This window comes from Netta rufina (genome assembly GCF_964035555.1).
Source record: "Netta rufina genome assembly, chromosome: 2".
Taxonomy (NCBI): domain Eukaryota; kingdom Metazoa; phylum Chordata; class Aves; order Anseriformes; family Anatidae; genus Netta; species Netta rufina.
Window position 1 is genome coordinate 31777970 of NC_140124.1, and position 18330 is coordinate 31796299.

General features: G+C 37.5%; 1 protein-coding gene across 3 annotated transcripts in view; it reads right to left on the reverse strand.

Annotated features, from left to right (window-relative positions):
- The window catches only part of SNX13 (sorting nexin 13), a 67424-nt gene that overhangs the window by 42127 nt on the left and 6967 nt on the right, over window positions 1–18330 (reverse strand). For all 3 annotated transcript variants that reach the window (XR_014619358.1, XM_084306844.1, XM_084306843.1), the window contains exon 2: window positions 4167–4279. Coding sequence is in view for 2 of the 3 variants with exons in the window: in XM_084306844.1 (XP_084162970.1) it covers window positions 4167–4279 (113 nt within the window). In the remaining variant the exon portion in view is untranslated. The remainder of the gene's footprint in view (window positions 1–4166; window positions 4280–18330) is intronic.

Here is an 18330-nt window from a genome sequence, read left to right on the forward strand (position 1 = left end):
AAAAAGTAAGTTAAACACAAAGTATTGAGGTTTTGTTATTTAATTCAGTGTATAAATTCTAAAAACAAGCATACTCCTGGGCCATTTATTTAAAAAAAAAAATGTTATATTAGAAATTCATTACCTTTCCCCCCCTCACAATTCCTCAATACTATTTAAGTTATGACTTGTAACAGGACAGCAGCCACTTTTATTATTGTTTTCTTTGTAATATAATGAAAGCACGATGGAAAACAACCACTCTAAGAAGCTCAATTTTTCTGCAACAGGAATAATTTATGGCTTATGACACAGGGAACAAAAACAAAAACAAAGCTAGTTTTAGGAAGAAATGGATGAAAACCTAAAGGCTGTGCCAATTATAGCATAACTGAAGGAGGGAGCCTTTGAAAAGCTGAGCATGAAAAACAATGAGAAGCCACTGTTGCTCAAGACTAGTCTTGGAATGGCTAAACACGCACAGCAAGCAAATATCAAAAGTATTCCATTTAAAGGACAACTGACCAATGCTCGTGGCCACAGGATCTCACAAGGCTGTTCCAGGCTAGAACATGCTGAAATCACACTTTCTTTTAATATAGGTTGCTCTTGATAAATTATATTCTTACTCTTATGATAAGAATCTAGTTCCTAACCAACGCATCTGAATTCACCAGATGTATTCCATTTGAAAGTTTTAATTCCCAAGCTGGGAACCACTCTTTTCAAGTACTCTAGTGCTCAATAATTCAGAAGTAGGGAAGTGGTCATTTATATTGTAACAACTCCAGGACGGGGGGAAAAAAATAAATAAATAAATTATTATGGGTAATTTGATAATGTAGAAGAAAATTTCACTTGATATTCTGACTCCCTTACAGCCTACAGCACCATCTTTATATACCAATCCCAAATACTTTCTACATCTACATGTGAATGAAGGACAACAAATTAAAAAGAAATAATAATTAAAAGCTGTAATTGCTTTTCTGCTCCAGATGCTTCCAGATTGCTTTAAAATCGTAACACCAACATTGCTTTTAGCATCATAATCCAGTTCAAGGACAAAAGCGTGTTTTAAAACTTAAAAACTTAGCATAGTGAAACTAATATTGTATTTTTTTTTTTTTTAATTTAAATGTTTGGGTTTGTTTTATTTATAACCTATCATTTTTCCATTAGAAATCTCAGTCTGCTTTTAAAGAAGACAGTACTCCCAAAATGCTTTTTTTTTTCCCCCCCAAAAAAATGTTTTTAACTTCAACCATATAGTAGTAACTTGTAGGAGAAAGGAGGGGAGAAGTACTTCCTTTAATTCAAAAGGATCAAAACCTTGCAAGTAACTAGCTGTAGACTATGACCATTCAGTATAGCTGTTAGTTAATCAGAAGCTTCCAGTGCAAATGCTTATCCAATTCATCAAGAGGATATTCAATCCAGTAAATGAAAAATCAGCATAGTCTTTTCTAAAATTGAATAGAACAGAAAAAGAACAAGACTAATTTATTTAAAGTTATTTTTTTCCAGATTATTGGAAGACCAGCTTTTCACAGGGATGGATTAACAACAGAACAATGGTGAAAGGCAGAAAAGTGAGGACCTACAGATTTATCTTTTTCCTATCAAGTCTGAAAAGTAACAATGTCAGCTGAATGGCTTTGTGGAAGTCAATAAGCAGCTAGCTTCAGAACCAGTCTGGTAGGAATTAGAATAATCAATGTAGGCAGCCAGACACATATACATGGATATTATTAAAATAAATAAATAAATAAATAAATGTAATTATCAATACTTAACACAATGGAGCAAATTCCTTAAATGTCATAGTGATTGCTGGTCCAATAAATGTTAGTTATGACAGTATCAGAAGCTTAAAGCTGCTGGCAGAGCCACAGATCACATAATTTCTATTTTACTTCTTTAGGATGCAAAGAGGGAAGTAGAGAGAGTAAGGTAAGAAACACACATGAAACATACATGGTACAAAGAAAAGATGGGTAAAAGACAGGCCCAGCATCAGGTTAACAGATTTGCATCTATACTTGAAGTAGAGGCAACAAATATTTTATGAAGCTTAACACCTTGTAATAGTCTTGGCTATACAGGTTAAAGAAACGGTATCTATCTCTTGCCTCCTGTTTGGGGTGGAAAGATCCCAATTGCCTTAGTGATGAGTTATCATACCCCAAACTTTAGCTTTTTTGTTATCTTTTGTAAATCAATCCTAAAGCAAAACAAAATTAAACAAAGAAGACTTTTGATTTAAAGCTTTTGTATAGACACACAAGTATCCTTCTATGCATACAAACACAGTTGCATGCTTACTACAGGCTAACTGTGCAGCAGAAAATACACATATTAAAAAAAAAAAAAAAAAAAAACTAGATAGCACACAAAAGAAGTGAAACAGTAGAAACAGATAACATTGATACAGCTGTGGCATCATCGTTTTCCTTCACAACTCACTGGCACACAGTATAAACATTAAGGTCATTATTAAGGATGCAACCAACTAGAGTTCAATGTCTCCTGTTTGAACTGCAAAATGGGACAAAAGTAGGCTCCCAGCTAGTGTAAGTCTGAAACCATTGATATAAGCCACCATTTGTGAACAAGTGTAACCAGCTAGAAAACTGTGTGCCAAACAGGATAACAATTCAAAGTATTAAGATAAAGTTACAGTATGAAAAGCCACATCCAAAATTGTTACTTTGCTCCACATAAGGGTATAGTAGTTTCCTTAATGCTCATGCTAAACATGAACCAAAATTAGATTTTTATTTTCTTAATTTACATAACTGACGTTATATCATTGCTAATCATAGGTGAAAAAGCTATAAACAAATATTAATGTTATAAAGTAAGAGGAATAGGACCAAGTGTTTTGCATAACTTTGCATGGGAATTAACTCACAAAGAAAAGCAGGCAAGAATACCTTTAAAATAAATCTATTTGACCTAGTTGGTACTCCTGATTCTGTATGTTGACTGTTACAGGATGCGTCACACATCTGACAAGATTAACAGTGTAAAAAAAGGACCAGACTACAGCCTTAGCCGAGAAGACATGCATTTTAAGCTAAACCTCTACTAGAAGGGCTAAGACTTCACATCTGTCTACGTACATAAACATGTAATAGGAAAATGGATACAAATTTTGCTTTAACAAAATTTAACAGTACCACAAGATGATTTTAGTTTTAAAATCAATGTTCAGTAACTAGCTACAAAAATGAACCAAATTGCATTGATGGACAAACAGCCAGCAAAATATGCCAGTCATACATGTATCAAGATTAGAGAAGACAAAAGCATTTACTTAAAAACTAATTTAACTCACCAATCTTGTAAACTGACTACTCTGCATTCTCAGACAGGGAATTCCAAGTTTAACCCAAGTTCAAAACCCAAGCATAGCATCTCCAATTCTAGACACTAAACTGTATTGCACTTTTTGGAATGACAGAGAAGTGTACTAATATTATTTACCGTATCAAATAAGAAAGCTAAAAGGGTGTTTCAAAGAGGAGAAAAAAAAAAAAAAGATAGCCCAAACACTCTCATTAGAAGTCAAGCAGGTTGTGGAAAACCAAGAAATATTGCTGTCCTGCAGAAGAGACGGATGAATGAGAGGACGGAGGAATATCTCACCTCTCATTTAGACCTGGTATTAAAAATAAAGGTTATAAGACAGACATATACAATGTAAAAATAGTGCTAAGGACAATAAAAATACATTCTGTTTGCTCCCTTCCTGTCCATAGGATAAAGTATCTACGGTTACTAATCTGATTTACTTGATGAAAGTGTTGCAAGACATGTCAATAAACCCAGAAAAACACCCACTCACTGTCCTCATGAATGAAATAACAGTGGTGTTAAGTCAATATTTGTCCTCTTAACATCTCTTATATATAGCTCTTTTGCTTTTTTTTTTTTTTATTTTTATTATTATTATTTTAAATTAGTCACCTTTTCTGCCTTGGCAAATGTATCATAAGCAATATTCTACAGGAAAAAAAATCGAGGGTAAAATTTAAGATCAAGAAAAACAACTTGTGTCACAAAGAGATGCTTAAATGTGGATGTGATTACATAGAAGTCACTACAGATTTTCAGAGCAAACTGCTAATACATGCATTAAAATTTAATCTCACTTATAAAAAAGCAGTAAGTAGTCTACTTACCCACCCACGAAGCAGAGGATATAAAATGCAAAGTAAAATATAGCAAAGGGTCCAAAAGTTATTAGAAAAAGCACAACACCAAGACTTCCCCATCCCCATATGGAAAGACTGGTCTGTAAACAAGAACACATAGAAAAAGTATTATTAATATTTTTTACAACTTTAAAGTCTCCAGAGCAATATTTGTAGTTTATTAAAAACTTGATACATTTTAATTGTGTAGGAAATGACACTTTGCTTGATAAAATGAAAACACTAAGTAAGAAGTGCATATTGCTACCAACTTACATTGCGAGCCAGCAGTCTGCTTTAGCCAACATTAGAGCCTTTTTCCATTATCTACTGTTGGGCATCTCTCACTTCACATGCAACTATTACCCATAAAGTGTCAACTTTCTTCTCTACATTTATTTTTTACACACTTGTTTCTTGAAATACTTTCTTCATGTGAAATTCTCCACTACTTCCAAGAAAAATACAGACTTGACAACAGAAGAGGAAAATATCAATACAATCACATTAACATGACTAAACGTGTAATTTTCACAGCCAAGCAATGCTGTATCTTCATTAGATGATGCACTGGTCAGCCAGTGCATCAAATATTGGGTATAAACTTACTTTTTTCTTGAAAAGAGAGAAGGAAACTTAAACTGATTATTATACTGACAATTCTTGTTAGCAGAGAAATCAAGAGCATTCAAACAATTCTCTAGTATCTAAAAAGGATTTTGCTTTAAAATAGTGAAATTTAATACAAAAAAGAAGAGAGACCCCATGGCAGGACAGATTCTTTGGCACCGGGGGTAGACAAAAGCTGTTTTGAAAGCACCCAGTGCAGCTGGAGTCAACCACAAGAGCAGCTGTGGATTTGGTGGTTTCTTAGGGCTGATGCCTGCCATAACTCCGCAGACAAAACTCACCCTGCAGTGAGATGTGGGACATTGTGCAAGCACATGCACATACATACGTATATGCACACACTTAATCTCTCTCTCTCTATACATATAGATGTATACCTGTAAAAACATGTATGCATGTGCGTGTATACGTCCAAAACTCAAGGTAGCGAAAACCAACTGCGCGGAGCTACAACGGCTTTGGACCCTCACAGTGCTGCAATGTAGCCGGAGAGTGTATAAACTTAATTCAGCCTAGTCTACAGTTCAGTATGGAAAGCATGTTTCAGCCAAGGCTCAGAAGTGTGAAACTGATGATGACAAGTATTTATAGGCCACCAAAACTGTTCCAGCTCTATGGTTCTCAACTTTTCTTTTTTTGCTGGTGTCTAATTTACGCCTTTCCTACCCGTGATCAAATGACACCCTGATGGAAACTCAGACAACTGCTATGTCAACAAGTAACACTAAGAAAGCACTTAAATAAACTCGTCTTGCAGTTTGACATTTAGAAAACAAGCAGAAATTGAACACCAGATTTGCAGAGAGCCCTTTTTTAAAGCTTTTAAGAGGAGGGATGAGGGGTGCTTGCCTACATTTCTTATTTCTCCTAAGACTATTTAGATTTCACCTTTCCTTCTTAGGCACAGAATTCAGAAAAAAACAACTTCCTGACACACACACACACAAAAGTTTTTGGAATCCTATAAACAATGAACAGTAATAAAAAAATAAGGTTCCTACATAAAGCAGTCTCAGTTCTTTTCTGAAAGGAAGACATCGGGCTGCCCAAAAGCAAAATCATAGCTCTACAGACAGATTGTTTCACGGATATACACAGTAATCACCAGAATTATCTAATTCTTCCTGTTTTATTACGAGTTTAATAGGAAGTTGAGATTGGATTCTGTTTTCTTCCTAGTTAAAGCTTTTTAGCAAGAGATGGAGAAGTTATATTGGCTTTTTGTTTGGAATTTGGGGCTGGAAAAATACTACACTCACCTACTTACTTATTTGTTTAAATTAAAGTGTTGCAGCTCAAAAACTGAATTGAAATTCAATTCTCTTTCGGCTGAAAAAGTGCAATGCCTTTTTTAAGTGATATTAACCATCCAATTCAAACAGCTAAAACGCTGAAGAACAGCGTTACAATAAAATAAAAAAAAAAATTTTGGCCACAGCTGAGTAGAAGACTCTTTCAACTTCTAAGAAGTAAATACAGCAGTATTTTGAGAAGATAAAGAAAACAAAAGAGACACCAATACAAAAAAAATGGCAAACACAATAGAAGTGCCATGAGCTCTCATCATACATTCTCATTATTCATCTACATTCTAATACACAAAGACGATTCCTCCAATTGATGCCCTCAGAAATACATACATCCTAAAACTTCCACAGAGCACTACCCACCACAGGAAGATATGCATGGAGAAGATAACATTTAATCACGATTTTTTTTATATCATAATATCAGTATGCTTAATGGCATTATTCAAAAAAGTTGAAGTACCAAATATGGGATAAGCACTCTAAATGACTTAACAAAACTTAATTAAACTAGATAGCAGGGTGCATATTCAGGGCTGGATGAATGCATAATTAACAAAGAAAGTTCTCTAACTCTAATAGATAGAACAGTGACCTTTTGTCCTACACCCTAGCTTTGCAATTTAGCATATGGCTACAGAGATTCAAATCTCATTTGGTATTTTAATAGGATTTCTTAAAACTCGTACAACTCAGTACACTGCAGTAAGTACAACAGATACTGGCCCAATTCTTATGCACTTTAGACACGTGGTGTATAGTCTTGAATGTCTCTCTCAGAAATCCACAAAAGGATGCAGCGATGAGAAAGGTTCCATTCAGGCTGACTGCAAATAAAGGTTCCTGTAACCTCACACTTCTTAAAGGGCCATTAGCAGCATGACTCCCAAAGAAAATTGAAATCTAAATTTCCTTTACCACATCAGAAGCAACTATGAAAAGCAAAGAAAGTCCTAATATTACTCAAATATGACTATGCAGCTGGTACTACCTTAGTAGAAAGTAAGGTGAAACTAGCTGGGGTATTAAAAAAATAAAAAGTCATACCCCCATACGTAGAACTTCTTTCCAAATAAGCTGTATTTATAAAAAATATATATATATAAAAAAAAATAACAAATTGAATGAAGCTTTGTCTAGTCCTACTGAAGCTAGCTGTAAGGTATTTGTCACTCTCAACAGAAAGAGTACACCAATCTCATGAAGATGCCATAACACTGGCATTTAAGTAGCAGCTCCCCAAAACCCCTTAAAAGAAGCAGAAGTGTCCCCTGCTGGGAGCATACCCTTCCAAACCAAACTGTCAAAGTTTCAGCTACTGCATTTCACGCAACTCTGGTCAACTGCCTAGGGCTGAAGAGATAGTATCGGCCTTAATCCTGTGGGATGCACATACGTGTGCACACTGTGTGAGCGCACAGGCACACGTAGACAAAGACTCTTTGTTCCAGATGAACAATGCTTCCACCTCATCAGCTGGACATGCACTGGTTTACCATCCCTACAAGATGCCATATGTTCACCCCACCATCGCAGCTCCCTCTCTTGTGTGTCTTAACTCTTACAAAGAAAGACTTCTGCAGCGTATTTGTAAGGTCATACCCATGAGGAGCTAATGCAGCACCACAGAAGATACAGTCGTCTTCTTCCATGGACTGGAATTGCTTCAGCAAAATAAACATCAAATGCAGTAAAGGGCTGTCTGCAAGTCAAAAACTGTCCACCAGAAAGCCTCGTTAGTTACAAGTCAGGTGAATATTCACAACCTTGATTCAGGCAATGCAGATGACAACACTATCAATGACACATGGCTTTTTTTGGACTAAGCTTTGTTCATTTTTCCCCACTCAATGTACCCCCCCCCCAAAAAAAAAAACAAAAAAAATTCAGATACCTACTAAAACAAGTACTTAAACTTGCTTTCTTATATACCTCTGCTTTTCCTCTGTTTGGCTTCTGCTTTCAAATTAACGCAGCATTTTGATGGCTCCTGTTGCACACCTACAGCTGATACAACTGAGCCCAGACTGACTATGTCACCATCCATGCAGGACTTTGTGTATATCCATAAGATTCACTGCCTAGAAATTATGTACAATTTATAGACTAGACAGTCTTAAAAAAAACAGTTTAAGAGAAGAAATATCCCATTGTAATTTAGTATGCAAGTAGTTATGCACATGATAGTCCACTACTTACGAATTAGCTAGATTATTTTGCAAGCAAGTCAAGCAGAAGCATGGCAAGGTTTTAATGTACCAGCCACAACAGCAATGAGTTACTACAACAGCATACGTAACTACTATGCTTTTTTTTTTTTTAAACTATACTTTAAAGTAGCTTCAGTGGGTTTCTTGTTCATTCAGTCCAGTAGACAAGCTTTCAGAGCTTTGCTTCTAACCCACCTTTAAGCAAAACCCTCAGCCCTGATACAGCTTTCACTGAATATTTGCTGAGGAAAGTACAGCTGTGCTCATTTTGCATTTAAACTGGTGCCGTCAATTTTTGTCTGCAACTGCAACTGACAGATACCTAAGTGCTGCTTCTTTCATGCAAAAACAGCTCCAGATGTCCAGTGGACAGATGCTCCTTTCTTCTCGCCTTCCCCTTTGCCACCAAGCAGCAGACACTTTTGTGTCTTTCAGAACAGACAGACAAAATGGCTGGAAAGGCTGGGCTCGGGAAACACCTACTTGTCCATCTACAGCTTTGGCAGAAGACTACTCATACGGCACAGCTGTAGCATCCAAAAGGCCTGTACCACTGCTGATTGCCCCTGTGAGTGCTTTCAAATTGAAGGCTTGCAACAGAATAGTCTGACCTTTGAAAGAACATGGTCATTTAAAAACAAAAACACTTCCTTGCAATTCTTTTACTGTGTATATCTGATTATATCTGTGTATATCCGATTAGTGTTTTTTAAATGGCAGTAGGTGACAAGTACCTAGCTAGATAAGCAAACTAGTCTTTGCTATTTTAGTACTTTTTCAATATGATGATTTGCCAAATGTATTCAACGCCACCTGTGGGCTCACATTAAAAAAATGTCAAAGACTGCATATACAGTAGATGTCAAGTTTAATTTTCTGTTAATTCTCCACATCTGCGTTTTCACTCAACTTCCATTTTAAGTGTAAATGGAATGTGTTCATGTATAAACCTTTCTATAATTAAGGCAAGTGTCATTTTTGTCAAGTGATTAAAAACATTATTTTAGGATTCAAATTACTGTGTCTTCACAAGCATGACAAGTAGAATTGGAAAGCAGTACCAACTGGAGTACCAATTTCATCTGCAGTGAAATTGTTATGTTATACTACCAGGAGAAACATTTAACAAGTGCAAAATAAACCATTAATAACTTTGTAGTTACATTCCTAATACATGCCAAATCTACAGCAATCAAAGTGAAAGACATGTCAAGTGGGGTTTTGAAAAGAGGTCTGCATATCCCTATTTCCTAACATCACTAAAGGTCTCTTCTTTTAATCTCTTCTGTGTCATCCCTTTGCCCTTTCCTGCCTTAAGCCAAAAGGCTTTCTCAGACTACATAAAAATTACAGTGAAATCTATACAACACTTTACTGCTGCAGTACTCAGAAGAAAACTCTTGGGAAAATTTTGAAGGGAAGGATTTTCATATACTCTGTTCTCCTTTTGTTGATCCAGGTTTATTTTTTTCCTCTCCCTCCCCCAAGTAAGCCTAAAATATTAGAGGATGTAAATATAAACAAATCATCTTTTAAATAAAGAACATTACACAATGTTAAGTTTTGGAAAATTAGGCCCATAAAAATATCTTCTGGGTAAGTGCAGTACTCTTGCTGATCCCTCCTGGTTACGCAGGCTGGAAACTCCCTTCTTCTGTACTAAGCAGGAGTCCATCTGTCCCTGCTCCACCTCAGCTCATCCTGTTCTGCTTACGGCATGCTTTTTATGTCAAATGGTTTAATTGGTTAACAGTTGGATTAATCCAAGAGCAGCCATGTCTAGCTCTGTTTAGCTCAGATTTTCCTGCTGCTTCTCACAATGCCTGAGCCAGGAAAGCTTTGGGGATCGTGTTCCCCTACCTGTCCCCCCAGCTACACCAGTTGGTCTAGCAAAGCACTCCAGGACAGGTAATAACTTCTGCTGCATCCTAAAACCACAATCACTGCGCTCATTCCGTGATTTGTGACATTCATTTTCAAAAGTGCAAACCTTTAAATGAAAATATATGTTAACATCACCTTGAAGTACACAACTATACAACAGAAACACAGTGTGTAATAAAAAGTTTAAAAGCTATCATGTATGTTATTGCGATTCATTTTTATCAGAAAAAAATAATAAAATAAAATAAAATAAAAACTGGCTTCTTGCTGAATATTACTGGTTAAAATAGCAAAATAATGTTGTATGTTTTGATTAAATTTGTGCGTGTAAGACGATGAAGAAAAAGAACAGTCTTCTGATTAACACTGCTTCTACCAGAAAGAATAAATATTTATCCCAAAACTTCATTTTAAAGTGAAAAATCAAAGTGAAACAGCCTGGATTAATGAGTCAAGGGGCTTTATTGTTTTTTTGTTTGTTTGTTTTCTCACACCTGCTCTACCAGCATTTCTGATGACAACATGAAATTAGGAAGTGGATTTTTTTAATTATTTTAATTGAACCAACCTTCATTTCTCTAACATTTATTCTCTGGGCTAACAGCTACTTTATCTAAGCAGAAATAACTACAAAGGACAGAAAGCCTTGTTTCACACAATCCAATTTTGAAAGTAGAATATTTATCATGTAACTAGGAAAACCAAGAGGCCACCTTCACACACACAGACACACACTTTCTGATCACAGGCTTGCAGTAAAAACCTAATTCTAAACCACATTCTAATCCAAAAGGACACGGAATAACAGGTTAGAAGACGCAATTCAGCATCTTGGATAATGATGAGAAATAGGAGATGCAAGCCCACTTTCAGACAGTTTCTTAAATCTAAGAAGAAACGACATACACGAAGTCATTTTTAGTTTGATTTCCAAAAAGTGATCCTTACTGACTTGTATCTAGCTTAGTTTGGCCAGAAGGAAAACAGACAGGAAGGATCCAACAGGACCAGACAAACAGGACCAGGCTTATTGCTTGACACGATCACCTTAGGTGATCCAACATGAGAACAAAGTAATCCCTCTAACGCAAGCTTGAATTCAAACCAGTGAGATAATCTACACTGTTTTACGTTCAGCCTCTGGATAAACAGATTACATCTATTTCAGGTCTTGCTAGTGCAAAACTCTGGAGAAGAAAAAGAGGGAGAACTGGAATCTCTTATCAAGTAACATTCAATAATTTTTTAAATACAAAAATGACACAGGATGTGGCTTTATGTTCAAAGGCCATTCTTGTCTGAGATCTTTAGAAATGGAGAAGAAAGTGGAAAGAAACTGATTATAAGAGATCTAATGAACACTAATTTTTTTTTCTTAAAATAAATCCAGTATTTCTTCCCTAGAATTATCACGGTTTCACAACAGTGCTTACATGAAACTATTTTGCATAATCTTAGACAAAATTGGCTTCAAAAAGTTTATATGCAATTGATACTTCAGGAAACCTCAAAAACTTTATAAACAATAGCCCATAAAAACAGGAAGCAAAACAAAGTGAAAGTGTTTTTTTTCACCACAAATGCAGAATTTGTCAACAACACAGAAGGAGAAAATAAGCTCAATTCCATAAGATGATGAACTTTTTAGAACTATACACCACAGCACCAACTGTGCTTTTTCTGTTTTGCTCATTCCTAAATAACTCCTGAAAAATGTCCTAAAAACATCAAGTGTGAAACACAGCATGGACAATACCTTCAATTTTGCAGAAGCATCTTTAAGCAATATAATTATTCTCAAGCAAACCCCATACAACAAGTAGATCACTAATAAACCATGTTTTAATGACCTATCTGTAGATATGTATGATTTTAACCAATAAATTGTATATATAACATATATATACACATATATTTGTATACACACACACACAATCCAGAATGGTTTAGTTATTAGGACTCTGACTATAAAATTAGTCACCCAAGTTTTTTGTTTGTTTCTTTAACCTGCTGGTAATATATTAAATCTGTTATTTGATACTTGCAGCACAATTGTCAAGAGTCCCCTGAACTACACTCATTTACAACTCTTACTGTAAGATGAAGCTGCTCTGGATGCACTGTAGTATTTCACCGTCCAGTTGTGTTCTTTCTTAACTTTAAAGTTACATAACACAATCTAATGGTTCCCAAATAATCAACACTCCTTATCTAGATAAAAAGTTACTTTAAAATATTAAATTAGCAGTGTAACTTCACAGTATTTTACCTGAGACTGGGCTAAATATAATAAGATACTCTAATTGCCTTAGTGGGTCAGGCTATAGATGTGAAGGAATATAAGCAAAAAAAAAGCTAATTCACATTAGCTACCATAATTGCCAGAAGGGTTCCTCTTGAAATAGACACCTCAATGAGACCAAATATTAATTTCCACATTGTCCCTAGTGGTCAAGTCTGTCATCTCTAACTATTGCCATTCACGTCACATCTTTGTGGACTTATTTTGTGGTTAAAAGACACTCCACCACCATTACAAAAAAAGTCATTTTTCCTTTATTAAAAAGGAAGAAAACTATAAACAATAATGTAGGGCTCAGAAAAGAAACCTTTGAGTTTCTGAGCTGTGATGTCAAACTGCACCTTAACTACAGGCAGTACTGGATCAGGAAAGTCAGAGCTCAGCTGAAGGCCAACACAGACACTCTCTCAAATTATATTGGCAGCAAAAGGGCATCTTCAAGAAGGTCCGTCCAGGACAAGAGAGAAGATATAGGTCCATCATCCTCATCACGGTCCCCGGGAAGGCTGCAAGCAACCAACATGGATTTAGCAAGGGCAGATCATGCCTGACAACTCCATTCCTTTTTATGATGCAGGGAACAAGGAAAGGGCCTCAAATGTTGTGCATCTTCCCTTTAGCAAGGCATAATACCTCAGTCTCCTTATCACCTAACTGGTGAGCTATGGGTTGATAAGTGGATGATAAGCAAAGGAAAAAAAAAAAAAAAGACTGGATGATGGGATGCAAAAACTTCATCAGTGGTGCCAAGTTCAGTGGGCAGCCAGTAACTATGCAGGGACCTTCAGGGACCAATACAGGAACCACCACTGTTTGATATCCTCATTAACTACCTGGATGATGGGACAGGGTACTCTCTCGGTAAGTCTGCATACAACACCAGACGAGAGCACAGCTGCCATTCAGAGAGATGTTGACAGGCTAGAGAAATGGGTTGACAAAGCCTGATAACATTCAACAAAAACAACTGTAGGCTTGCTGGGATGAAATAACCCCATGCCATAATACAGGCCTCGGGCCAGCCCTCTGGGAAGCAGCTCTGCAGAATGGGATCCAGGGGTCCTTGCGGACAGTAACGCAAGTTGGCAGACAGCCCTTATGGAAAAAAAAAAAAGCCAACAGAATCCTGCCTTTTATCAGCAGAAGTGCTGCCAGCAGGTCCAGGGAAAAGATCCTCTATCTCAACATGAGATCACATCTGGAGTACTCTGTACTATTTTGGCCTCTCCATTACAATACAAATTAACCTGGAAACCAACACACAATATTTAATTCAACCATAAGGGATTTTCTGCCAAAACAAAGTACATCCATGTACTGAAGCCATATACTCGCTCTACCATCATGGGATTGGTAGATTTAAAAGTTTATTGGTGATCCTAATTAATATTCTGACCCCTATTTGTATGACTGGGAAGTAATACAACCTTTGAAAGTACCGAATCTAGTTTCAGTTTGGACTTCTGCTTGCGATGATCTCCCCTTCACTATGTCTAATTGCTGTTCCCCAAAAATTACTAACAGTCCCCCAATATTTGAGTGCCATCACATGGCACCTACAGGGCAACCAGGTGATCAGGCCCAGTCAGCAAGGGTTTATCAAAGGCAGGTCCTGCTTGATGAACCTGATCTCCTTCTACGACAAGGTGATGCACTCAGTGGACAGGGGCTGTGGATGTGGTCTCCCTAGACTTCAATAGGGCTTTTGACCCAGTAAGGCTTCCCACAGCATTCTCCTGAAGAAGCTGGCTGCTCAAGGCGTGTACAGGGGTACGTTTCACGGGTAAAAATCTGTCTGCATGGTCTGGGCCAAAGAGTTGTGGTGACTGGAGTTAAACCCAGACGGAGGCCGGCCAGTAGTGGAATCCCCCAGGGCTCAGTATTGGGGCCAGTTCTCTTCAAACAGTGATCTAGACAAAGGGATCAAGTGCACCCTCCGTAAGTTTGCAGACAACACAAAGTTGGGCACAAGTATTGACCTGGTCAAGTGTAGAAGGGCTTTGCAGAGGGATCTGGATAGGCTGGACCGATGGGCTGAGGCCAACTGTATGACGCTCAACAAGGCTGAGTGTCGGGTCCTGCACCTGGGGCACAACAACACAATGCAATGCTACAGGCTGGGGGAAGAGTGGCTGGAAAGCTGCCTGGCACAAAGGAACCTGGGCGTATTGGTCCATAGCTGGCTGAATATGAGCCAGCAGTGTGCTCAGGTGGCCAAGAAGGCCAACAGTGTCCTGACTTGTATCAGAAATAGTGTAGCCAGCAGGACCAGGGACGCAATTGTCCTTCTGTAGTCGGCTTCAGTGAGGCCAAACCTCAAATATTGTGTTCAGCTTTGGACCCCACACTACAAGAAGTTACATTGAGGTGCTGGGATGTGCCCAAGGAAAGGCAATTAAGTTTGTGAAGGATCTAGAAAACAACTCTTATGAGAAGCAGCTGAGGGAACTGGAGTTGTTTAGCCTAGAGAAAAGGCGGCTCAGGGGAGACCTTATTGCTCTCTACAAGTACGCCAAAGGAGGTTTATAGTGGGGATGGGGGTCACTCTCTTTTCCCGAGCAAGAAGTAATAGGACAAGAAGTTCTCAAGTGATAGGACAAGAGGCCTCAAGTTGCGCCAGAGGAGGTTTAGGTTGGGTATTAGGAAAATTTTCTTCACTGAAAGGGTTGTGAGCCATGGGAAAAGGCTGCCCAGGGAAGTAGTTGAGTCACCATCCCTGGAGGTATTCAAAAGACATGTACATGTGGTGCTTAGGGACATGGTTTGGTGGTAGACTTGGCATTGCTAGGTTAACGGTTGGACTCGATGATCTTAGAGGTCTTTTCCAAGCTAAACGATTTTTTCTTTTTTAATGTGTAGTACTTTTTAAACACGATGATAATTAGCTTCAACTACAAAACTAAATGGATGTGAAAAGACGAACCTCAAAGAAGCAGTTTCCGGTAGCCAATTAACAGATCCAGGCTGCAAATGTAGTGCATCGTAAGCAGCAGCTCAAATTCACTAAAGGAATACTAGAACCTTTCTCTGACTATTATGCTGCTACTCCACTATTCCCTTCTTATGTTTAAACTTACTTCAGTTCTTTAAATGCACTGTTTTCTTGCCAAGATACCAAAAATAAACTGATACAAACACTTTCACTACAAGTTCTCACTAGTCATTACATCTGAGCTCTCATAAAGCCAAATTTTATACAAAGAATGCTTCTAGATGAAGACAAACATGAAAAATGATGTTATACAAAATGACAAAAACCTTTACAAAGCTACAGCAATCCTCTAAACTTCCAGTTCATTGCAACTATTTTTCTGGACAGAATACCATCCAGCTGCATTAAAAAAAGTAAAATAAAAAATGAGATCAGCATGTCCAAATTATCCAGTAGTCCAACATCAAAAGATTCCAATTTCTTTAAGCAGCAGCTGATGTCTAATTCTTTGCAGAATGGACAGTGCCTGACCAAAAAAAAAAAAAAAAAAAAAAGTCCCTATTTAACAGTGGGAAAAGAATTGTTGAATCCTATGGCCTTTATCAGTGGGATAAATGTAAGGGAAATATCGATTACAAATATTCCTAATCTTTCCTCCTCCTGTGTTTAAAATCCCCTTTCCCAATCCCTCCTTCAGTCCTTATGGCTTGCCTGCTTTACCCACTGACTTCTAAGTCCCACTCAATTCACCATTCCTTTTGGTAAATGTGGTTACTTTCAGCATTTCTTCCCTGGTCTTCTGTGCACTTTTCACTTTTTCCTGAGTGCTGACTGTTATCAACAGACCCATTTTGCCCACCGCATCTGAAGTGCTTAAACTTCGCAGGGTTCAGCTTACTGATTTGCTACTTAACACTGCTGGTGGGCTGCGGTGCGTAGCTCAGAAACCAAGGTACGTGTAAGCAGACAGAAACCTCCTATAATTTCTTCTGAGTCTCTGCCTCTGTCCACTTGGCCTCTATGTACGCACAGAGCCTGAGTATCCTGAAAAATATTTCAGCCTCAGCAGCCTCCTCTCCTTTCTCAGGCACAATCTGGGCCCAGAGTTACTGTGCCAGCTACATCCTGGACAGCTCCATGGTGCACACACTGCCCACTGTGGCACTGAAGGGGACAGCAAGCATGAATATCTGTAAATAAAATTTACAGATGGATAGTTTTATGAACTCCCTGGAACACTTCATTCTCAAACAAGCATTTCCAGTACCTGAGCATGGAATATTTCCAACAGATGAAATCGAGTAATTTGAGTATCCAGCTCTTGGTGCAAGCTTACGGAAGAGATCTAAAAACCTCAGCCATTATCAACATCAAGAACACTAAAAAAAAATAATAATAAAAATTCTTGCTAAAGTGGATGTAGCTCACCTCACTCGTAATTATGTTAGAGGCACAGATGTTTTCAGAAGTCACAGAAGGAACAAGGATGATCCCCATTTTCAAAAAGACGGGAATTATTTTGGGTATTAGTTGTATTTTAGATCTAAATAGAAGTAAATGCAGGAAGGCACTGTGTGCACACAATGCACTTCACTTGCACTGGATCACACAGCTGTTGATTGGGGAGTCAATATCTGTGTTCCCATTGACTCCTCATTTGGCTGATGAAAAATTCCTCACGTGGTTCCTGCACAGCTGCTAGACCTGACACAAGAAGCAGCATCACACCAGCTGGACCAGGTGGGACTGGGAAAACCCCCTTTAGCGGCAGCCCAGACTAGATCCACTCAACTCTAACATGAAACGGCACTCAGTACCTTAAATTCCTTTATGCATGCAATACATTTAGAGAAAAATGTATGCCCTGTCCCGTGACATCAGCAGGAAAACAGATAAACATTTAAGGAAGAAAAATAAAGAGGAAGGAAACACATGAGAGTGATAAGTAATAAATAAATGAAGAGCCACACAGATAGCAAAGTGGCAGCACTCACAGACCAGCTCATACTACTCCACACAACAGCAGCATGGTTACTTTGATCCTTGGAAATCAGAAAAATACCTTGCATAATGCATCAAAAATGAAGAACAAGAAAAAACACGGTTACGGCTGAATCTCTAGAAATCAAGAGAGAAATTAAGAAGAGCACAAGCAAAATATCAACATAGTGAGATTATTACAGGAAAACGATTTCAAATAGAAAACAAGAGAAAAGAAGGTATCAGTAAACTAAAGCAAAAATAAAAGAAATTGATAGGCAAGAGAAGACCATCAATAATTGGGTATTTTTTTTCCTTTACTATATTCTCAAATAAAGTAGGGAAGAGCTTTGGAGCATTTATATAAACAAAGTTTGCCTTTGGTCTCTATTTCTAACTCATCATCTTCTCAAGAACTCTTTAAAAAGATGTAGTAGGGCAATTGCCAACTGAAAGACAAGACCAATACTATCCAAAGTCCAGATAGTGTAAATACATAAAACTTATTTCATCATTAACACAAGAAAGTCAAATTAACACAAGCATGAGGTAAAAAAGAGATAACGTCATGCCATAAACAAGGCACTAGTTATACAAGCACTCAGTGCTAGTACACAAAGAGTGCAAGTAAATTATGTCTAGCACAACTACTGAGTACTCAATTTAGAAAAAAAAGAATGAAAAATTAAAATAAAGACTTACTCTCCCCGCAGCCTACCATTATAAAGACACATCTTTCTATCAAAACAATGACAGTTACATTCACACAAAACAATCTCTCCCCAATAATCTTAAAATTATATATAAGCAACAGATGAACCATAGTAGGTAAGTAAGCCCCCTTTTAGTTGTTCTGCAATGTACCCTAAGATGTAATCTGTAAATGAGATGTTAAATCCCAAGCTTT